Genomic DNA, 24,676 nt, shown 5'->3' with positions numbered 1-24,676 from the left:
TGGGTTGAAAAAACTAATCTTTGTACGAAGATGAAAGATCTTAGTGCTAAAACACGGCCCTACTATTAGCCTCAGATATATTTGTAAGTCTGGAACATTTGTAATAAGTAAGTTGAAAGAAACATATCATGTTTATATGAACAATAGGGGCGGGTTTGGAGAGCAAGGGCCCAAGAACCCTGCTTAGGACCATCTAATCATACAAATTGATGACCCTTGTAAATCTTTTTTTATGTCCACCATTTGTGAGATTATGTACGTATTTTTTTTTACGTTGATTAACTAGTCTTGGATTTTTGTACTATTTATTTTCAAGACAAAAGTTGGAGAAAGGGAATCTGAAGGCGCATGGGCCCAAAAGCATGACGTAGATCTTTGAATCATGTGACCTGAAAATCCTTGTATGACTCTGATTTCAAAATGGCGTAACATGCCCAACTTTATGTAAAACACAATTTAAGATTTAGAGAGGGTCAAGGGGAAATGAGACATAAGACTAGGGACAACTTGCAAAATTATTTAGGGCCAAGTTTAATAACTTGCAATAAATTTCGTAGTTCTTGAAAAGCCCAAATACGGAGTTGTACACCCCTTGTATACTTGTCACATTTTTATCTGCGGTTTTCTCATGTTTTCTGTGCTAATCTTAAATACTGACAAGATACAAGATCAAATACACCCATTATTTGATCCGAGTTTCTTTTTTTTTTTATTTACGAAAAGGAATCCCAAAAGGAGACAAATCTTATAAGGCTATTCAACTTTGCACGCTATTTGTTAATATCAATGAAGTGTCAATATAAAGCGCAAAGTTAGGTGAGCTTTCTTCAGGCACTAGGAGACATTTTTAAATTGAATTGATTCTATATTAGAATACAGATATAATTTACCTTAGAATCAGGTTTTCCTACATGTTTTGAATTTATATTTATTTGTTTTTTTTATATACAGAGCTATAGGCGCAAAGTTAATCATTTTGGAAAATGCAGGAAAGATTAGAGAATAGTTTAAACTTTTATAATAACTGATAAATACATACAAAATAAGAGGGAAAATGTCGGTAACATTTGAGAAAATAAGTAAATTCAAAAATTCGGGGACATCACCCGAGTTATGTTACGCAAAATACGGGACATCACAGATGTGCAAGAACCCTTAGGCTTTACTCAAACGTGGTTTTTTTACGGCGAAATGGTTAGTTTTCATGGAATTTTTTTTGTGACTGTGAAAAAGTGCTTTTCTTTAAAATAACGAGTATTTTGAAGAAAACAAAGAAAAATAAACGAAACGCTGTATATTAAAGGAAGAATTAGTCACGAAATACAAAAAATAAATAAAACCCACCAAAGATGCATTACCCTTTTTGTTAGTTAATCCCAAATCCGCTAATTTGATTTTGACATAGCATTCTTAAAGTCAACGACAGAGGCTTGCCTCAACACATAATTAACATTACGATTCACTACGTATTAACATAGCATTTGCTAGACATTAGAAGCCATGCCAAAAGTATCGATGCCATCTATAAATCTAAAAAACTATGAACAGAAATATGTAAATCTGTTATTGAATTACGCTAAAATTAGAATAGCTATGGCCAATTAAAGCCTAGGTTCTACCAAGGCCGTACCAAGGAAGGAGGATGGTTACCGGGTTTGAAACCAAACCTCCCCCCCCCCCCAAAAAAAATAAAAAAAATCACCCGACTCGAAAAACGCAACAAAAATGCGCATATATTTTTCGATGTGTCTTTGAATTTTTTTTTTTTTTTTTTTTTTTTTAGGAAAAAAATCTTTCGAAAAAATAACCCCCGAACAAAAATCTTAAATACACCCTTGGGTTCTACCGATATATATATATATATATAACAACTTGATATTTTTGTGCGTGTCTTAACCTTCCCTAGTTATAAAGGTTAGAACACGTGTCCTTTGAGTGTGTGTCAATGTTAACTTAGAAAAAAAATCTCGTTTGGCGAGGATTTTTAAAATTGCCAATTAGTCCTAGGTACAACTTAGTAGGGATTAAGGTCTAGGGAAGTTGGGTCCGGCATTTTCCCACCCGGAAAATTCCCCCTACAATACCCCCCCCCCGAGAATTTTCACTAAATGATACGAATTAATCTCTCATTTTCTTGAATTTAGACCAAGCCTGCGTAAGGGTGCGGCGGGGTAAAATATAACTTCTCATTGCAGAAAAATGATTATGACATTTATTTTAAAAATTCATTTTACTAGACTAATTTGCTTTACATTTCACAAAATTATATGCAATGACATGTAACTGCACATCAGCTATTATGAGAGGGATGGTGGATCATTTTTTCGGCGGGAGGGGGGATACCTCAAATTAAACGAAAATATAATAACATCAGGAGGCGTTTCACAAATAAGAGTCATTCCGCCCTTCTTATTTCGATGACTGATTGCACTTAGAGTCTTTTGGTTTACCTCTGCTACCTCCTTTAGCTAAAAATCTGAGGTCCAATTGACATCCAGCACTCCTTGGAGGTTTCAACACAATCTCCCGAACGGTTCATGGGAAATGGCGAAGGGGCAAAAGAGTCTTTTGATTTAATTAGCTACACGTATCATCAATCAATTCCGTAAAGGAGGAGACTGCATTTTGGGGGAGGAGACTGCCATTTGCATTGGAGGAGACTGTCATTGGAGGAGACAGAGGAGACTTACATCTAAGATCTTCCTCCTTTCTGCAAAGATTAATTAAAAAAAACTTTTTCCACAAAATAAGTTTTTCAAAGAAAAGTAAAGAACTCCATTAAACGAAAAATGAGCAAAAATAAAATCTACCAAGCTTGAAACTACTACAAATCAACATCGATAAATAAATGAAACCCAAAACGAACAGAAATTACGATAAATAACTTTACTGAAAAAAATATAAATGTTTTTACTTTTATAACTTTAATAAATAAAATAATATTAACATTTTGATTACTAAATATCAGTATATGTACATTAAACTGACAATACACATTCATTTGTATTTTTTCAGTAAAATGAAAATTTTGTTCTGGCCTTGGGAAGGCATAGGGGTTTTGCGCCAAACTTAGGTTAATTTCTGCTCATTTTGAGTTTGACTCGGTTATTTATTGTAATACTCAATTTCCCTCTCAATACTCACTAGCCCTCTCAATTTCCAATTGAATTAGCCCCTTTTGAAGTTTTACGACAACTCTATCTATAAAAGCCTTATATGCACCCAGGGCAGAACTTACAACCTTTACCCTTGGGGATCTACGATTTCAATAAAAACCTTATATGCCCCCAGGGCATAACTTACAACCCTGGCCGTGAGGGCTGGGGGGGGGGGGAGGGGTTGTCATCCTAAAAGGCCTAATTTCCAAAACTTTCAACTACGTTGATTAAAATGGCTGTCTACGGTGGGCGTGAGAGGGGCGTTAGTCGCTCCCCAATCACTTTCAACTATTAAAAAACCCACTAGCATTATAAATTTTAGATGGATTTAGACCCTTTTAAATTTATATGCTTTATATAAAAACCTTAAACGCACCCAGAATAAAATTGCCACTCCTTGTACCAGAAGTTGTAGGGGGGGGAGGGGTTGTCTTCTTTAGTGCCGTCATTTCCAAAGCATTCGAATGCGTGTAATATAAGGAATATCTAAAATATTGATTGGATGTGTTTGGAGAAGAGATGGGCGTGAGAGGGGTGCTAGTTGCCCTCGAATCACTTTCAACTGTTAAAAAGGGCACTAGCCTTTATAATTTCCAATCGAATGAGCCCTTTTTCAAGTTTCTACGACAAAGATTTCAATAAAAACCTTATATGCCCCAGGGCATAACTTATAACTCTTGCCCTGAAGACTGTGGGGGGAGTGTCCTGCTCAAAGGTATAAGTTCCTGAACTTTGAACTGCGTGGAACAAAATAACTATCTCAAAATCTTTATTGGATGTGTTTGGAGAAATGGTGGGCGTGGAAGGAGTGTTAGTTGCTTTCCAATCACTTTCGATTATTAAAAAGGGCACTAGCCATTTCAATTTCCAATCAAATGAGCCCTTTTTGAAGTTTCTACGACAACGCGTTATATAAAAACCTTATATGACCCCTGGGCATAATTTACAACCCTTGCCCTGAGGGCTGTGGGGGGGGGGGAGGGGGGGGGGGTGTCATCCATTGAGACCTAATTTCCAGAACTTTAAACTACGTTGAATAAAATGGCTATCTCAAAGTTTGGATCATATGTGTTGGGGGAAAAGGTGGGCATGAGAGGCGGGTTAGTTGCCCTCTAATCACTTTCGACTATTGAAAAGGGCACTAGCCCTTTGAATTTCCAAATCGAATGAACCTTTTTTAAAGTTTCTACGACAACGCCTTCTATAAAAAACCTTATATGCCCCCAGGGCATAACTTACAACCCTTGCCCTAAGGGCTATGGGGGACTGTCCTCCTCAAAACCATAATTTCTATCAGGAAATCAATTACGCTGAACAAAATGGCTATCACAAAATTTGGATGTGTTTCGGGAAATGGTGGGCGTGGAAGGGGTGTTAGTCGCCTTCCAATCACTCTCGACTATTAAAAAGGGCACAAGCCCCTTCAATTTCCAATTGAATGAGTCCTTTTCGAAGTTTCTACAACTTCTTCGATACAAAGTACACTGCTCTAAAGGAAAAAATTAATAAATAATACACTGTGACAACATCGTTCTTATATGCCCCCAGGGCATAACTTAAAACCCTTGCTCTGAAGGTAGTGTCCTCCTCTTTACTTAGGCCCCGTTACTTGTCTCGTTCTCGAGTGTCCCCGCTCTTTAATTAGGCAGCGCGATCGCGCTGCCTATGATTTATACAACAACTTTCTATATAAACCTTATAGGCTATGCCCCCAGGGCATAACTTACAACCCTTGCACTGAGGGCTCTGAGGGGGTTATCATCCTAAGAGACCTAATTTCCAGAACGTTCAACTACGTTGAACAAAATGTTTATCTCAAAATTTTGATTGGATGTGTTTTGGAAATTGGTGGGCGTGAGAGGGGTGTTAGTCGCTATCCAATCCCTTTCAACTATTAAAAAAGGCACTAGCCCTTTCAATTTCCAATGGCATGAGCCCTTTTGAATTTTCTACGACAATGCTTTCTATAAAAACCTTATATGACCACAGGGCATAACTTACAACCCTTGCCCTGAGGGCTGGGGGGGGGGGGTTGTCATCCTCAAAGACCTAATGCCCAAAACTTTCAACTACGTTGAATAAAATGGCTATCTAAAATTTTTATTGGATGTGTTTGGGGAAAAAATGGGCGTAAGCGGGAGGTTAGTTGCCCTCAAATCACTTTCAACTATTAAAAATAGTACTAGCCCTTTGAATTTCAAATCGAATGAGCGATTTTCAAGTTTCTACGACGAAGATTTCAATAAAAACCTTATATGCCCTATAACCCTTGCCCTGTAGACTGTAGGGGGAGTGTCCTGCTCAAAGGTACAATTTCCTAAACTTTGAACGTCGTGGGACAAATTTTCTATCTCCAAATTATGACTGGATGTGTTTGGGATCATGATGGGCGTGGAAAAGATGTTAATTGCCTTCCAATTACTTTTAACTATTAAAAAGGGCACTAGCCATTTCAATTTCCAATAGAATGAGCCCTTTTTGAAGTTTCTACGACAACACGTTCTATAAAAACCTTATATGCCCCCACGGCATAACTTACAACCCATGCCCTGAGGGTTGTGGGGGGAGTGTCCTCCTCAAAAACATAATTTCTATCTGGAAATCAACTACGCTGAACAAAATGGCAATCTCAAAATTTTGATTGGATGTGTTTGGGGGAATGATGTGCGTGGGGGGATGGGCTAGTTGCCCTACAATCACTTTCGACTATTAAAAAGGGCACTAGCCCTTTGTATTTCCAATCGAATGAGCCTTTTTTAAAGTTTCTACTACAACGCCTTCTATAAAAACCTTATATGCCCCCAGGGTACAACTTACAACCCTTGCCCTGAGGGCTGTGGGGGAGTGTCCTCCTCAAAACATAGTTTCTATCTGGAAATCAACTACATTGAACAAAATGGTTATCTCAAAATTTTGATTGGATGTGTTTTGGAAAATGGTGGGCGTGAGAGAGGTGTTAGTCGCTATCCAATCACTTTCAACTATTAAAAAAGGCACTAGCCCTATCAATTTCCAATTGAATCAGCCCTTTTGAAGTTTCTGCGATAACTATATCTATAAAAACTTTGTTGGCCCCCAGGACAAAACCTGCAGCGCTAGTCGTAAGGGTTGTGGGGGAGGGGTTGTCATCCTTAAGACCTGATGTTGAATGCTTTCAACTCTACTGAATAAAATGGCTTTCTAAAATATTGATTGGATGTGTTTGGGGAAAAAGTGAGCTGGCGAGGAGGGTTTGTTGCCGTAAAATCATTTCTGACTCTTAAAAAGGGCACGAGCCCTTTGAAATTCCAATCGAATGAGCCCCTTTTCAGGTTTCTACGACGAAGATTTCATTGAAAACCTTATATACCTCCAGAGCACATTGTACAACCCTCTCTTCGAAGACTGTGGGGGGAGTGTCCTGCTCAATGTTGTATTTTCCTGAGCTTTGAACGGCATGGGACAAATTAGCTATCTCAACTTTTCTATTGGATGTGTTTGGGGAAAGTATGGGCGTGGAAGGGGTTATAGTTGCCTTCCAATCACTTTCGACTATTAAAAAGGGCACTACCCATTTCAAATTTCCAATCGAATGAGCCCTTTTTGAAGTTTCTACGACAAAGCGTTCTATAAAAACATTATATGCCCCAGGGCATAACTTACAACCCCTGCCCCGAGGGTTGGGGGGGGGGGGGTGTCCTCCTCAAAAACACATTTTCTATCTGGAAATCAACTACGCTGAACAAAATGGCAATCTCAAAATTTTGATTGGATGTGTTAGGGGGAATGATGTGCATGGGGGGAGGGGCTAGTTTTCCTATAATCACTTTCGACTATTAAAAAGGGCAATAGCCCTTTGTATTTCCAATCGAATGAGCCTTTTTTAAAGTTTCTACGACAACGCCTTCTATAAAAACCTTATATACCCCCATGGCATAACTTACAACCCTACCCCCGAGGGTTGTGGGGGAGTTTCCTCCTCAAAAACATATTTTCTATCAGGAAATCAACTACGCTGAACAAAATGGCTATCTCAAAATTTTGATTGGATGTGTTTGGGGGAATGATGGGCGCGGGGGGGGGGCTAGTTGCCCTCCAATCACTTTCGACTATTAAAAAGGGCACTAGCCGTTGGAATTTCCAATTGAATGAGTATTTTTAGAAGTTTCGACAACAACACCTTCTATTAAAACCTTATTTACCCCCAGGGAATAACTAATACTCCTTGCCCTGAAGGTTCTAGGGAAGTTTCCTCCCCAAAATAAAGTTTCTATCTTAAAATCAACTACGCTGAACAAAAGAGCCGTCTCCAATTGTTGATGGGATGTGTTTTAGAAAATGGTGGGCGTGAAAGGGGTGTTAGTTGCCTTCCAATCACTTTCAACTATTAAAAAGGGCACAAGCCATTCAAATTTTCAATTGAATGAGCCCTCTTCGAAGTTTCTACGACAACTTCTTCGATACAAAGTGCACTGCACTTTGTATCTAAAGGAAAAAAAAATAATAAATGATACATTGTGCCAACATCGTTCTTATATACCATCATGGGATAAATTAAAACCCTTGCCCCGAGGGTTGTGGGGGAGTGCCCTCCTCAAAAACATATTTTCTATCTGGAAATCAACTACGCTGAACAAAAGGGCTATCTCAAAATTTTGATTGGATATGTTTGGGGGGATGATGGGCGTGGGGGGGCTAGTTGCCCTCCAATCACTTTCGACTCTTAAAAAGGGCACTAGCGACTCCAATTTCCAATCGAATGAGCCCTTTTCGAAGTTTCTACGCCAACTCCTTCGATATGAAGTGCCCGGGTATGGAGAAAGAAAAGAAAAAATAATACATTGTGCCCACATCGTTCTTTACTTAGGCAGCGCTATCGCGCTGCCTATGATTGTCGTTTTTAACTCATCTTTGTTCTAAGATATTACAGCTCACTGATGTTAGCAAAAAATGGGTGAAGGACGCCATTTTTCTGCCGTATAGAACAATGACGAGAGAACTTTGATGATATACTCATCACTGTTCTCAGACCGCTGATCAGAGCAGAATGATGAAAGACGTTTGCATAAAAACGACAAAAGATGTAAGATCTTAGTTCAAAGATTTCACTTTTAAGCGTTTTCTGACAAAAGATGTAAGATCTTCGCACATTAATGAGTGAAAAAATGGCCCTAATAATGAGTATATCATCAAAGTTCTCTCATCATTGTTCTATATGGCAGAAAGATGGCGCCTTTCACTTTTTGCTAACGTCAGTGAGTTGTAAGATCTTAGAACAAAGATGAGTTAAAAGAATGGAAATCTTTGCAGAAAGATGTGGGAGATCTTAGATGTAAGATCTTAGTGCAAAAGAACGGGCCTTATGTATCCAAGGATCACATAGATCCCAGGGCCACTGGAAAAAGGGCTGTAAATTGTGCGAACTATCAATTCTTTACAGGTTAAATAAAAAAAAACAAGTTTTTTCAACTGAAAGTAAGGAGCATCATTGAGACTTAAAACGAACAGGAATTATTATGAGGGGGTTGCCCCCTCCTCCATACTTCGCTTTTCGCGCTAGAGTACTTTAGAACTTTAAAACAGCTTCTTAGTCTAATTAAACAGCCTGTGTTTCAGGAGTCGTTCTTAAAGAATTGGGACAACAAGTCAAACCTTAGCGTAAAGAGCGAGGTATTAAGACGGGGGCGACCCCCCTCATTTACGGAAAAATTCCCGTTCGTCACAAGTTTCAATGTGGCTCTTCACTTGAGTTGAAAAAAACTTATTTCTTTTATTTAGTTTCTGGTCGTTTTTTAAATAATGCCGAGAAATCTAGCCCTCCATGGAAAATTCCCTCCCCAACAGCAAAATCCTCAAAGTAAAGCTTTTCCCACGTAAAATACCACTCCCCGCTGAAAATCTCCTAGGGAAATTTCTTGCAAACGATTCTGCCAGAAAAATTCTCCTGAACATACTTCAATTTGAAAGGACAAAACCCCCAAGCAGAAAATTCCTCCCTCTTCCCAAAAAAGATGTCTGTATACTTCCCAATAACAAATATTATACGTAAAAAGCGGGTAAATTCCATAACTTAAAACCTTTCTCCAGGGCCTGAGGGAGCTCATGATATCCCTAAAGGCATAATTATTGGACCTTTCAATTATGCTGAACAAAATGGCTATCTCAAAATTTTGACTGGATGACTTTGGGGGAAAAGGGGCGTGTGAGGGGTGTTAGCTGCCCTCCAATCTTTTTGGTTACTTAAAAAGAGCAGTAGAACTTTGGAGTTCCGATTAAATGAGCCCTCTTCCTATCTTACAGGATCACCATTGAAAAAAACAAAAAACCAAATAAACATGCATCCATAATCTTTCTTCTGGCAAAATGCAAAATTCCACATTTTTGTATATAGGAACTTGAAACCTCTATAGTAGGATTCTCTCATATGCTAAATCAGATGGTATAATTTTCATTAACATTAGTTCATGCTCTGGGGGTCTTTTCCCCTTTTTTAAAAAAATTGGCAAATTTTCTCTAGCCCATACCTTTTGATGTGTAACATAAAACTTAATAAACTCTATATATAGTCAATCAGCATAAAAATTCGATTATTTTTATGTATCGATTGTTTAGTCCTAAGTTTTATATATTATGAGCAAGAATTTGATTCAGCGGATAGAAGAGCTTTAGCAAAGGTCCTATCCTTGTATGGTATAACAGATAAATACATTAAAGTGACTAGTGTTATGTATGAGAATAATATTGCTGCGGATAAGGTAAGAAAGAAGGTTAGTAGAGAATAAGTTGCTAAGACTAGGAATAAGCAGAGGTGAAAAGTTGACTTAGGGCAATAAGAAGATCGATCAAGTGGACAGCTTTACTTACCTAGGTAGTATTATTAGTAAAGACGGTGAGTGCAGTGAAGATGTTAAAAGTACAATAGCGAAGGTCCAGGGTGCTTTCTTACAGTACAAAAAAAAGTTTGGAAGAATAAGAAGATAAGTAAAAATAAAAAAAAAAAAGATTAGAATACTGGAAGCTGCAGTGACGACAGTGATGGTTCTGAAGCCTGGGAGCGCCAAAATACAGAAAGATTTGCTGGATGTTTTCAGAGAAATTGCTTAAAGACTTTTTTGTGTGCCCAACTGACTGGAGATTCACTTGGAGATTCATTTGAACACTTGTAAATTCATTTTCAATCTATAAGCTCGGTCAGAGTTGACCCAGCTATAAATCTGTACCTGGTGAAATCTGGGGTAGGTAAACAGGAAGGATGTATGAAAGCACAGAAATGGTAGGCCCCCAGCCCCCACCCCATCGCAATTTCTGGCTGAAGGGCCACGAAACGAAAATCAGCACTACCGGTTGGGACTCTAAAGTCCAGTACCGTATTTCACGTCCCTGCTATTTCAAGATATAGGACTGCTGATCGATCGCAGCGTAAAGCTTCGCCATCTAATCTCCCATTTTTCCGTTTTGGTGTCAGTGAGATCAGTCTACTTAAATCTCGTTTGACTGATCAGCCATGGGATAGTTTGGATTCTGAATCGGATTTTAACCGCTCTTTTGATTTCTTTTATGATTCAGTAAAAGAAGGTATCCTAGAAGTTTGCCACCACAATCCAGTACCTCATACCTCGATAAGAATAGTACTTCTTAATTTGTGAATGACTCCTGTTCTCCATAAAAGCTGGAACAGGAAAGATTATCTCTGGAAGCTATCCAGGCCTTCGTCATCTGCTTCTTATCATTAGCAGTTCAATGCTTTTAGGAGTATTTTCAATCATCTGTGTCGTAAGGCCAAGTCTAAGTATTCTGGAAATTTTCTGAGCGTGGAAAGGATGTTGGGAAGACATGGATAATTATTATTTCTGGACTTAAAGCTACTCCCCTTCCGACTTCGGTTCCAAGAATGCTGATAGTTGATGGTAAAATTGTCCAAAGAGAAGAAAATGTTCAGCTAGACCTTATGTCTTATTTTGCTAATATAGGAAAGACGACTGCTTCCTCTGTGAGCTCTACAACTCCTCGTTGCGACTTCAGAGCCTATCTTGAACCCCCATGTTTAAAGTCAATGGTCTTGAACCCTGTTTCTGAGTTTGAGGTAGCTCGGATCGTAAATGCACTTAAAGGTTCGTCGTCTTCAGGGCCAGACAGAATTCCTACAAGGGTTATCCGTGCCGTTCTTCCTGCTATTCTGTCACCATTGACTAAGCTTGTCAATCTGTCTTTCGTGAAAGGAATTTTCCCTGAATCACTCAAGCGAGCTAAGGTTATAGTGCTGTATAAAGGTGGGTCCCGGAGTGATCCTGCTAATTATAGGCCAATTTGTCTTCTGTTTTCAGCAAAATTTTTGAGAAGGCTATGCTATACAGGCTCCTTAGTTTTCTGGATGTCAAAAATTTTTTCCATGATTTCCAGTTTAGATTCCGAGCGAATCACTCTACAGAGCATGCTTGCGCATCTCTCTTGAATTTCATTCATTCGGCAATAGATTTTGGTCTTATCCCGGCAGCTTTATTTTTGGATATTCGTAAAGCTTTTGATTCTTTGACTCATCAGATTCTTCTTCGGAATTTATCGCATATTGTCATAAAATCAAATGCTTTCTATTGATTTGAATCATATCTTTCTGGTAGACTTATTTCAATTGATCCGCTTTTCCGGAGCCCTTCTGAAGTAGAATATGGCGTCCCCCAGGGATCTGTTCTTGGCCCTGTTTTATTTCTGATTTACGTCAATGATATGATTTCAGCAGTCAAGAACACCAGTCCTCTAGTATGCTGCAATCTGTGTCATCCGGATATTCCTTCGTGTCCCAATGCTACTTCTAATGAAGATTGCCTCTTTGCTTTTGCTGACGACAGCACTTTTGGGACTCTAGGGAAGACAGAATGTGATATCAGGTCTAATCTGGTGGCAATATTTGAGAGAGTAGTTTCATGGTCTGAGGCAAATTACTTGGCCTTGAATGTTGCCAAGTCATATTTTCTAATTTTTTCTCGAATTGCTGTAGCTTTCCCTCAACACGGCGTCTGGTTATGGACACCAACTGTTCTTCACCAAGACCGCTTCTAAATCTACAGTCTATCTACATTCTTTCTTGTGCTTCTTTTGTTTTTCATCAGCTTCATGGCAATCTTCCAAAATCTCTTCAAAAAACTCCTCAGTTTATTTCTGATTTAGCTACATATAACCTTCGTTCGTCACATAATATCTGAATTCCTCCTACTCCCACTGTACGGTCAGATTTCAATCCCCTCATCACTTGTCATCAGGTTTGGAACTCCCTGCCTTCTTCAGTACAGAAATGCCACTCGTTTGGCACTTTCAAGAGGATTCTTAAGGACCATTTAGTTAAGAATCAAACAGAATAGTTTTTTTTATGGTGGTCTTCTCTGCGCTATGACTCCCAGGCCTCAGGTATGGTCTCTTTTTAATTTTATATGTTGTTTGGCGATTGACTTCTTTTTTATGGTTGTTTGGATATATTGTATTTTCTTTTTCTTTTTTTCTCTCATTCCCCCTTGTATCCCTGGCCATGGAGCCTTTCGAGGGGGATTAGAAGTGTTGTGATTGGATTGTATGTACTGATTGGATTATTCTATGTAGGCCTATTTTAGTGTTTTTCTAGTGATTTAGTGTTTGATTTAAACGGTATGTGTTCCCCCTCTATTACAGGCCTAGGAGCCTTTGGGGGATTAGCACAATGTATTTTCTTGTATGATTAATTGATTATGAATAAATCTTATCTTATCTTATCTTTACCTTTTTGTACCTTTAGCTAAGACCCACTTTGCGCAGACTGGATATTGGCTTGAAACAATTCTTGAAAATAAAAATACTGATCAACAAATACTTAAAGCAAAATTTTGAGCATTTACTGTATTAAATTGCTCGTCAATTACATCAGATATTTAATTTTCTTTGAAATTTTCAATATTTTTGATGAAGTCACCAGGCGCTACGCTGTTAGAGGCACTAGTACTTTTTAATCCCTATATTTCCATCACAGTTTATAGACAGTAAGCTTATCACAGATCATTTCTGGTCATCGTGAACAAAAAGCTCCTCTCACTTCTTTCTGCCTTAGCTTGTTTAGCCTGTTTCTGAATATACCAGTAAGCTTATCGCAGATCATTTCTGGTCATCGTGAACAAAAAGCTCCTCCCACCTCATTCTGCCTTAGCTTGTTTAGCCTGTTTCTTTCCACTCGCACCCCTGTCCGGGTTTTTATAATGGGAGAGATAGAGAATGATCATACTGCTATATTCTGTCTACTGTGATTTCCATGATACGTTGATGATGATCCAGCTCTTATGACTTGGAGTCACCCTATTAACGATGAACAGATTCGTATAAATGTAAATAAAAAATGCTATAAAATTAAACTGCAACCAATTATGGCGGTCAGAGTTGGCTGAAAAGGAGTATATACCATAAATCTATACAAAAGGGAATATAAATAAATTCAAACGCTTCCAAAAACAACAAGAAGGACTTATTTCGATCTCCCCCCCCCAAGGAATGCCAAGGAATCGAGCCAGGTATCCTGGAAAAGACAATCTATATCTCATTATAAAATCATCAAAGACTACAAACCATACATGGTTTGACTCAAGTGAGTGGCTCATTGACCCCCCCCCCCAAATATTTTTCCGACTTGTAGAAAAGGTAACAAAAGTAAATATTAAAAAATTTTTGATGCACTATTTAAATTTTTTTGTAAGCTAAACCCCCCCCCCCCCAAAAAAAAAAAATCCTTCGTAACCCCCCTTCCCACGAAAAAATTCTGGATATGGCCCTGAGCCAATGGGTGCAATGATACCATGGTGCCATGTCCGTCTTTAGTGACATCTATACTTATAAATCTTAAGTAAGTGGCTGTGAATCTTATCCTATCAGTACATGAAAGGGGTTGAGAGGTCTGAATTTTTCTCACGTAACTAGCTATGGTTGGAATAATTACACTACGTTTAATGCTTGTTTTTACGTTTCAATTTAAGACATCTTAAATATATGCAAACATATGAATTAGATATATGCAAGATTCTTACAAAATAATCTTACGTAAGATTTACAAACGAAAAAGGCAACTCAATTACGTTAACTTCTCAAGACATGGAATGTCAAAATCCAATAACCAAACAAATTCTAAAATTGATGAGGCCGTTAAAACCATTTTTGAGGCCTCTACAGCATTATTACAGAGCCCAAATTTTCAACTTTTGTTACACCTTTGTTGGGTACCCTTTTCTTCTTTTCTTTACCAACGTTAAGGTCAATGCTCTATTTAGGAAAATAATAAATTATTTTCAGTACCAACCTTCAAATTGACTTGACAGTGATCAGTCCCACTTAACATTAACGAACCTAGTCCCACTAAATCTAGCTGAAGCACGTTGACTTTCGAGAATTAGTTGTATTTTAACATTTAATATACTTTCAGTATATTAAAATAGAACCGCAAATATACGGTCAGTAAAAGATAAAACAGATAGAACATTCGGACTCTGGAACGTCAGTGACTCAAACTTGATATTTTGCATCGTTGCTCTGTAAGGCCTCTAGTGAGAGAATATTCTCGTGTTTATATTTTGCAGCTGAATCAAAGTTTAACATTTAATAAAAGTGGGTAATCTCCCAGCTGCAGCACCAGGGGCAGCACATCTGGACTGGAAACAGCTAATCCAATGCTTCTCGTGTTTTTATTTTGTAGCAGCCATCTGCCGAACTGATTAATAAAGCTTTTCGTAATAAAAATGAGCAGCATTGGATTAGCTGTTTCCAGTCCAGATGTGCTGTCCCTGGTGCTGCAGCTGGGAGATTACCCACTTTTATGAAATGTTAAACTTTGATTCAGCTGTTTTGCTTATATTTGAGAATATCAGTCAATACATAAGAAGAAAGAAAACAAAAACTCCAACAACAAAAAATAAACACTTAACTAAAAAATTGATTCTAAATTTCCATTCGCAGATTAGGTATAAGTGCAAAATTGTACAATATTTCCAATTCTCTTTTCTCCACACTTCTTTCAGAGAAAAGTGGATTAGGCTCAATTTTTTGGCGCTCCAAAAAATGGAGGAGGATTTGCTTGATGTTTTCCAGAGCAATTGCTTAAGGATTCTTTTGTGTGCCTAACTGACTGACTGTTTGTCAAACAGTAAGCTGAATGAAAAATGTGGTTCAGTCCTGGTTTCTAGGGCTATATTGCAAGAAAGGATAAGATGGCTAGGACATGTTCTGCAGATGAAGGATGACAGATTGCCAAAGATTGTCCTTATCAGCCTAGTGTCTAGGGCCAAACAAAATACAGGTTGTCCCAATATGATGGGCTGTAAATTATGCATTCTGTCAATTGTTTACAAATAGGTTTTATAATGGAAAACAAGGCCACCAATTCTCAAAAATGTAGCATGAAAAGATTTTTCCAATTTTCCCTTTTCTTTTAATAGAGATACAAAACAAAATATATTTTCAAAATATAGAGGATGGAGTTTTGTTGTTCCTTTGATTTATTGTGCTTTCAACAGAAATACTTAAAAAGTATTATGCAAATTTGAAAAAGGGGAGGGGCATGTTTGATCCCAGGTGGTTGATGGCTTGAAGCTCAAAACCATGGTCCCTGGACCAAGGAGACCCTATTGAACCATGATAGAAATTTGAAAAAAAAATTGGTTCTTCTGAAAATTGGCCCAGAAATCTCTTTTTGAGTAGAGCTTGAGCTTCTTTAATACAGGGTCCGAAATAATACCGAAAAACAATTTTTGATTTGGTTGAGACTTAAGAGAATCCTTGCCTGGTCTAAATGAACCAAATATTTTCATGGGAGGGGAAAGAGAATTGGCAAGCTCTGAAATTGGAAGAAAAGCATGTTGTCCTTGATAAATTTGAAACTGCAATTGGATATCTCTGGGCCATGGGAGACCCTAATGTAAAAAGAAATGAATTTGGAGAGCTGGTCACAAAAACGAGGTTAAGAAAACCTATTTCAGATTAGCTCTTCTGCCCTTTGGTCACGAGGACCAGAATGAACAAGGAAAAGCTATTGCTCCCATCCCTACAAAAAAAAGCCAAGAATTTTCTTCTCTGGATGAATTGGAAAAAGTAGTTGTAGTTTTTTGATCATACTAAACCAGACCTAAGGTATCTCAACAGATAAAGTCATGAGCATGAGCGATTGAATCAATCAGATTTTTATCATTACTTGACAGAACTGAAAGGGTTAATTTTCTCTTTTTCAACTGAAAACAAACTTATCTCAAACCCTAAATCTACACTCTAAACATAAACTGAGAAGAAATGTATAATCATAGGCAGCGCAATCGCGCTGCCTAAGTAAAGAACGATGTTGGCACAATGTATTATTTTTTTTTTTTTGACCAGGGCACTTCGAATCAAAGGATTTGTTGTAGAAACTTGGAAAAGGGCTCATTCGATTGGAAATTGGAATGGTTAGTGCCCTTTTTAACAGTCGAAAGGGATTGGAAGGCAACTAACCCCCCTCTCACGCCACCCTTTTCCCAAAACACATCCAATCAAAATTTCGAGATAGCCATTTTGTTAAACTTAGTTGAAAGTTCTGGAAATTAGGTATTTGAGGATGACAACCCTCCACAGCCAACGGGGCAAGGGTTGTAAGTTATTCCCTGGGGGCATATCAGGTTTTTGTAGAAAGCATTTTCTTAAAAACTTCAAAAAGGACTCACTTGATTGGAAATTGAAATGGCTAGTGCCCTTTTTAATAGTCGAAAGGGATTGGAGGGCAACTAACCCCCCTCTCACGCCGACCTTTTCCCAAACACATTAAATCGAAATTTTTGGATAGCCATTTTATTCAAAAGAGTTGAAGGTTTTAGAAAATAGGTCTTTGAGGAGGATAAACCCCCCAGAGCCCACGGGGCAGGGGTTGTAAGTTATACCCTGGGGGGCATAAAAGGTTTTTATAGATAGTGATGTTGTAGAAACTTCAAAAACGGCTCATTCGTTTGGAAATTAGAAGGGCTTGTGCCCTGTTTAATAGTCAAAAGTGATTGGAGAATATCTAACACCCCTCTCACGCCCACCATTTCTCCAAACAAATCCAATGAAAATTTTGAGATAGCCATTTTGTTCCACGTAGTTAAAAAGTCAGGAAATTATATTTTTGGGGATGACAACCCCCTCACAGCCCTTAGGGCAAGGGTTGTAAGTTATGCCCTGAGGGCATATAAGGTTTTTTAAGCGTTGTCATAGATACTTCAAAAAGGAATCCTTTGATTGGAAATTGAAACGGCTAGTGCTTTTTTAATAGTCGAAAGTGATTGGAGGGCAAGTAACCCCCCAAATACATCCAATCAAAATTTTGAGATAGCCATTTTGTTCAACGTAGTTGAAAGGTCCAGAAATTGTGTATTTGAGGAAAACAACCTCCTCACAGCCCTCAGGACAAGAGTTGTAAGTTATGCCCTCGGGCATACAAGGTTTTTATAGAAAGCGTTGTCGTAACAACTTCAAAAATGACTCATTCGATTGGAAATTGAGAGGGCTAGTGCTCTTTTTAATAGTCGGAAGTGATTGGAGGGTAACTAACCCCCTCACATGCCTACCATTTCTCCAAACACATCCTATCAAAATTTTGAGATAGTAATTTTGTTCAATGTAGTTGAAAGTTCTGGAAATTAGGTCTTTGAAGATGACAGCCCCCCCCCCCCCCACAGTCCTCAGGACAAGGTTTGTAAGTTATGCCTTGGGGGCATTTAAGGTTTTTATAGAAAGCGCTGTCATAGAAACTTAAAAAAGGGCTCATTTGATTGGAAATTGAAATGGCTAGTGTCCTTTTTAATAGTCGAAAGTGATTGGAGGGCAACTAACTCCCCTGTCACGTCACCATTTCTCCAAACACATCCAATCAAAATTCTGAGATAGCCATTTGTTCAACTCAGTTGAAAGTTCTAGAAATTAGGTATTTGAGGATGACATCCCCCCACAGTCCTCAGGGCAAGAGTTGTAAGCTATTCCCTGGGGGCATATAAGGTTTTTGTAGAAAGCGTTTTCGTAGAAACTTCAAAAAGACTCACTTGATTGGAAATTGAAATGGCTAGTGCCCTTTTTAATAGTCGAAAGTGATTGGAGGGCAACTAACCCCCCTCTCACGCCCACTTTTTCCCCAAACACATCCAATCAAAATTTTTAGATAGCCATTTTGTTCAACAGAGTTAAAGGTTTTAGAAATTAGGTCTTTGAGGAGGATACCCCCCCCCCGGAGCCCTCGGGGCAGGGGTTGTAAGTTATGCCCTGGGGGCATAAAAGGTTTTTATAAATAGTGATGTTGTAGAAACTTCAAAAACGGCCCATTCGTTTGGAAATTAGAAGGGCCTGTGCCCTTTTTAATAGTCAAAAGTGATTGGAGGATAACTAACACCCCTCTCACACCCACCATTTCCCCAAACAAATCCAATGAAAATTTTGAGATAGCCATTTTGTTCCACGTAGTTAAAAAGACAGGAAATTATGTTTTTGAGGATGACAACACCCTCACGGCCCTCAGGGCAAGGGTTGTAAGTTCTACCCTGGGTGCATATAAGGTTTTTTTTATAGAAAGCGTTGTCGTAGAAACTTCAAAAAGGAATGCTTTGATTGGAAAATGGAACGGCTAGTGCTTTTTTAATAGTCGAAAGTGATTGGAGGGCAAGTAACCCCCCTCTCACGCCCACGATTTCCCAAAATACATCCAATCAAAATTTTGAGATAGCCATTTTGTTCAACGTAGTTGAAAGGTCCGGAAATTATGTATTTGAGGAAAACAACCCCCTCACAGCCCTCAGGCCAAGAGTTGTAAGATATACCCTGGCGGCACACAAGGATTTTGTAGAAAGCGTTGTCGTAGCAACTTCAAAAGGGCTCATTTGATTGGAAATTGAAACCCCCCTCACATGCTCACTATTTCCCCCCTCTCACGCCCACCATTTCCCTAAATACATCCAATCAATATTTTGAGAGAGTCATTTTGTTCAACGCAGTTGAAAGGTCCAGAAATTATGTATTTGAGGAAAACAACCTCCTCACAGCCCTCAGGGCAAGGGTTGTAAGTTATGCCCTCGGGCATATAAGGTTTTTATATAAAGCCTTGCTGTAGCAACTTCAAAAAGGGCTCATTTGATTGAAAATTGAAAGGGCTAGTGCCTGTTTTAATTGTCGGAAGTGATTGGAGGGCAACTAACCCCCCTCACGTCCACCATTTCTCCAAACACGTCCAATCTAAATTTCGAGATAGCCATTTTGTTTAACGTAGTTGACAGTTCTGGAAATTAGGTCTTTGAGGATGACACCCCCCCCCCCACACACAGTCCTCAGGACAAGGGTAGTAAGTTATGCCTTGGGGGCATTTAACGTTTTTATAGAAAGTGCTGTCATAGAAACTTCAAAAAGGGCTCATTTGATTGGAAATTGAAATGGCTAGTGCCCTTTTTAATAGTCAAAAGTGATTGGAGGGCAACCAACTCCCCTCTCACGTCACCATTTCTCCAAACACATAATAATCAAAATTCTGAGATAGCCATTTGTTCAACTTAGTTGAAAGTTCTGGAAATTAGGTATTTGAGGATGACAACCCCCCACAGTCCTCAGGGCAAGAGTTGTAAGTTATTCCCTGAGGGCATATAAGGTTTTTGTAGAAAGCGTTTTCGTAGAAACTTCAAAAAGGACTCACTTGAATGGAAATTGAAATGGCTAGTGCCCTTTTTAATAGTCGAAAGTGTTTGGAGGGCAACTAACCCCCCTCTCACGCCGACCTTTTCCCCAAACACACCCAATAAAAATTTTAGATAGCCATTTTGTTCAACGTAATTAAAAGTTTTAGAAATTAGGTCTTTGAGGAAGATAACCCCCCAGAAGCCTCAGGGCAGGGGTTATAAGTTATGCCCTGGGGGCATAAAAGGTTTTTATAGATGGTGATGTTGTAGATACTTCTAAAACGGCTCATTCGTTTGGAAATTAGAAGGGCCTGTGCCCTTTTTAATAGTCAAAAGTGATTGGAGAATAAATAACACCCCTCTCACACCCACCACTTCCCCAAACAAATCCAATGAAAATTTTGAGATAGCCATTTTGTTCCACGTAGTTAAAAAATCAGGAAATTATGTTTTTGAGGATGACAACCCCCTCACAGCCCTCAGGGCAAGGCTTGTAAGTTATGCCCTGGGTGCATATAAGGTTTTTTTTATAGAAAGCGTTTTCATAGAAACTTCAAAAAGGAATGCTTTGATTGGAAATTGAAACGGCTAGTGCTTTTTTAATAGTTGAAAGTGATTGGAGGGCTAGTAACCCCCTCTCACGCCCACCATTTCCCCAAATACATCCAATCAAAATTTTGAGACAGCCATTTTGTTCAACGTAGTTGAAACGTCCAGAAATTGTGTATTTGAGGAAAACAACCTCCTCACAGCCCTCAGGACAAGAGTTGTAAGTTATGCCCTCGGGCATACAAGGTTTTTATAGAAAGCGTTGTCGTAGCAACTTCAAAAAGGGCTCATTTGATTGGAAATTGAAAGGGCTAGTGCCCTTTTTAATAGTCGGAAGTGATTGGAGGGTAACTAACCCCCCTCACATGCCTACCATTTCTCCAAACACATCCAATCAAAATTTTGAGATAGTAAATTTGTTCAACGTAGTTGAAAGTTCTGAAAATTAGGTCTTTGAGGATGACAACCCCCCCCCCCCCACAGTTCTCAGGACAAGGGCTGTAAGTTATGCCTTGGGGGTATTTAAGGTTTTTATAGAAAGCGCTGTCATAGAAACTTCAAAAAGGGCTCATTTGATTGGAAATTGAAATGGCTAGTGTCCTTTTTAATAGTCGAAAGTCATTCGAGGGCAACTAACTCCCCTATCACGTCACCATTTCTCCAAACACATCCAATCACAATTCTGAGATAGTCATTTTGTTCAACGTAGTTTATAGTTATGGAAATTAGGTCTTTGAGGATGACGTCCCCCCCCCACACATCCCTCAAGGCAAGGGTTATATCTGCCCCGGGGGCATATAAGGTTTTATAGAAAGCTTTATCATATAAACTTGAAAAAGGCTCATTCGATTGGAAATGCAAAGGGCTAGTGCCCTTTTTAAAAGTCGAAAATGATTGGAGGGCAACTAACCCCCCTCTCACGCCGACCTTTTCGCCAAACACATCCATTCAAAATTTTTATAAAGCCATTTTATTCAACGTAGTTAAAAGTTTTAGAAATTAGGTCTTTGAGGAGGATAACCCCCTCAGAGCCCTCGGAGCTAGGGTTGTAAGTTATGCCCTGGGGGCATATACGGTTTTTATAGATAGTGATGTTGTGAAAAGTTCAGTAAGGCCTCATTTGATTGGAAATTAGAAGGGCTTGTGCCCTTTTTAATAGTCGAAAGTGATTGGAGGATAACTAACACCCCTCTCACACCCACCATTTCCCCAAACACATCTAATCAATATTTTGAGATAGCCATTTTTTCAACATAGTTAAAAGTTCTGAAAATTATGTCTTTGAGGATGACAACCCCCTCAAAGCCCTCAAGGCAAGGGTTGTAAGTTATGCCCTGAGGCACATAAGGTTTGTTATAGAAAGCATTGTCGTAGAAACTTCAAAAACGGCTCATTCGATTAGAAATTGAAAGAGCAAGGACCCTTTTTAATAGTCGGTAGTGATTGGAGGGCAACAACCCCCCCCCCCCTTTCACGCTCACCATTTCCCCAAACACCTCCATCAAAATTCTGAGAGCATTTTTGTTCAACGTAGTGGAAAGTTCTGAAAATTGGGTTTTTGAGGATGACAACCCACCCCCTCACAACCTTCAGGGCAAGGGTTGTAAGTTATGCCCTGGGAGGAATATAAGGTTTTTATTGAAAGTGTTGTGGTAGAAACTTCAAAAGGGTTCATTCGATCGAATATTGAAAGGGCTAGTGCCTTTCTTAATAGTTTAAAGTGATTGGAGAGCAACTAAAGCCCCTCTCACGCGCACCATTTCCCCAAACACACCCAATCAAAATTTTGAGATAGCTATTTTGTTTAACGTACTTGAAATATCTGAAAATTAAGTCTTTGAGGATGACAACCCCCTCAAGGCCCTCAGGGCAAGGGTTGTGATTTATGTCTTGGGGGCATATAGGGTGTTTATAGAAAGCTTTGTCGTAGAAACTCAAAAAGGATTCATTCGATTGGACATTGAAAAGGCGAGTGCCCTTTTTAATAGTCGAAAGTGATTGGAAGGCTTGACGTTTTTATAGTAAATATCGATGTGGGTAAAATGTTTTTTTTTTTTTTTTTTTTTTTTTTATTTATACCTGGGCATTTCGTATCAAAGGAGTTGTCGTAGAAACTTCAAAAAGGGCTCATTCGATTGAAAATATAAAGAAATAATTCCCTTTTTAATAGTCAAAAGTGATTGGAGGGCAGCTAATCCCCCCCCCACCCTCCCATTTGCCCAATATGTTTAAAAACTAAATGTTGCTTTAAGATTAAATCAAAATGGACTGTATTAATTCTAATTCCCAATAAGGCATATAGGCAGTATCCCAAGAACGACTGAGGGTATTATGTTCAAACTTTCGGGGCTACTTCTACTCTTAAAATTTAACCAAATCAAAATACCGTAAGTGCATCCAAGCTATCAAAGAAAGTAAACAGATTTTTTTGGCGAATAGTATCAAGTTTTCCATTTCAGGTCAACTAGAGGAGGTATGAACCAAATTAAACACTACTACTTGTGTCCAGATTTTTAAAAGGGTGTATGTTGTTAAAAATTGCTGAAAATTTTTCTCCAGCATACGAATAGCAGGCCAAACTATAAAGTCTTAAAAAAACGAAAAGATTAAAATTGTTATTTTCTTTTTCCTTGAAAATAATATGTCAATATAAAAAGGACATAAGTTAATTAAAAAAAAAAAAATTCCACAAAATTATTTTCTCAAAGAAAAGTAAAGAACTCTGTTAAACAAAATATGAGCAAAAATTAAATAAAGTAATCTACCAATTGTGAAACTACCACAAATCAGAACCGATAAATAAATGAAACCCAAAACAAACAGAAATTACAATAAATTACCGAGTCAAACTCAAAACGAGCAGAAATTAACATAAGTTGCGCTCAAAACCCCTATGCCTTCCCAAGGCCAGAACATAATTTGCACATTACAGAAAAAATAAAAATGTTTTTAATTTTATAACTTTGATAAATCAAATAATATTAACATTTTGATTACTAAATATCAGTATATGTATATTAAACTGACAATACACGATCATTTGTATTTTTTTCAGTAAAGTGCAAATTATGTTCTGGCCTTGGGAAGGTATAGGGGATATAAAGTATAATAAAATAATATTTTCGTTTTTTTAAGAATTTATAGTTTGGCCTGCTATTTGTATGCTGGAGAAAAATTTTCAGCAATTTTTAACAACATACACCCTTTTAAAAATCTGGACACAAATAGTAGTGTTTAATTTAGTTTCATATCTCCTCTAGTTGACCTGAAATGGAAAACTTGATATACCATTCGCAAAAAAATCTGTTTACTTCTTGGGCGTGTAAAAACCTTACGTTTGTAATTGTTTTTTTTTAGTATTAATAAATTGATTGATTGATTGATTGACTTTCTTTGATAGCTTGGATACACTTACGCTATTTTGATTTGGTTAAATTTTAAGAGCAGAAGCAACCCCGAAAGTTTGAACATAATACCCTCAGTCGTTCTTGGGATTCGGTTGAGAGGTCGTATTGGGAATTAGCATTAACACAGTGCATTTTGATTTAATCTTATGGCAACATTTAATCTTTAAACATAAAGGCAAATGGGAGCGTGGGCGTGGGAGGGGGATTAGTTTCCATCCAATCACTTTCGACTATTAAAAAGGGCATCGGCCCTTTCTATTTTCAAACGAATGAGCCCTTTTCGAAGTTCCTACGACAACTCCTTCGATAGAAAGTGCCCTGGTCTAAACAACAACAACAACAACAAAATAATACATTATGCCCACATCGATCTTTACTATAAAAATAGCAAGCCTTCCAATCACTTTCGACTATTAAAAAAGGCACTAGGCCTTTCGATTTCTAATTGAGTGAGCCCTTTTTGAGTTCCTACGACAGCACTTTGTATAAACACCTTATATGCCCCCAGGGCATAAATTACAACCCTCACCGCCTAAGGGCTGTGAGGGTGGTTGTCATCCTCTAAGACCTAATTTCCAGAACTTTCAACTACGTTAAACGAAATGGCTATCTCAAAATTTTGATTGGATGTGTTTGGGAAAAGGGTGGGCGTGAGAGGGTTGTTAGTTGCTCTCCAATCACTTTCAACTATTAAAAAAGGCAGTAGCCCTTTCAATTTTCAATCAAATGAGCCCTTTTGAATTTCTACGACAACGCTTTCAATAAAAACCTTATATGCCCCCAGGGCATAACTTACAACCCATGCCCTGAGGGATGGGGGGGGGGGGGGTGTCATCCTCAAAGACCAAATTTCCAGAACTTTGTGCGACGTTGAACAAAATACCTATCTGAAAATTTTGATTCGATGTGTTTGGGGGAATGGTGGGCG

General features: G+C 38.4%; 1 protein-coding gene across 4 annotated transcripts in view; it reads right to left on the bottom strand.

The window, feature by feature from the left end:
* Nucleotides 1-24,676, bottom strand: part of LOC148941319 (uncharacterized) — a 76,382-nt gene that overhangs the window by 32,345 nt on the left and 19,361 nt on the right. Inside the window, exon 1 of one of the 4 annotated variants that reach the window (XM_089103852.1) lies at nucleotides 2,451-2,644. The exons of 1 other annotated variant lie outside the window; for it this stretch is intronic. Coding sequence is in view for 1 of the 3 variants with exons in the window: in XM_089103848.1 (XP_088959974.1) it covers nucleotides 1,345-1,355 (11 nt within the window). In the remaining 2 variants the exon portion in view is untranslated. Of the gene's footprint in view, nucleotides 1-1,344; nucleotides 1,417-2,450; nucleotides 2,645-24,676 lie in introns of those variants that run through there. 2 more of the 4 variants (XM_089103850.1, XM_089103848.1) reach the window with 2 other exon arrangements.

The sequence above is a fragment of the Artemia sp. Qi Xiang Cuo genome, chromosome 18, assembly GCF_049724085.1.
Source record: "Artemia sp. Qi Xiang Cuo chromosome 18, ASM4972408v1, whole genome shotgun sequence".
NCBI lineage: Eukaryota > Metazoa > Arthropoda > Branchiopoda > Anostraca > Artemiidae > Artemia > Artemia sp. Qi Xiang Cuo.
Note: the sequence above shows the minus strand (reverse complement) of the source record. Positions and strands in the feature narration are given on the sequence as shown.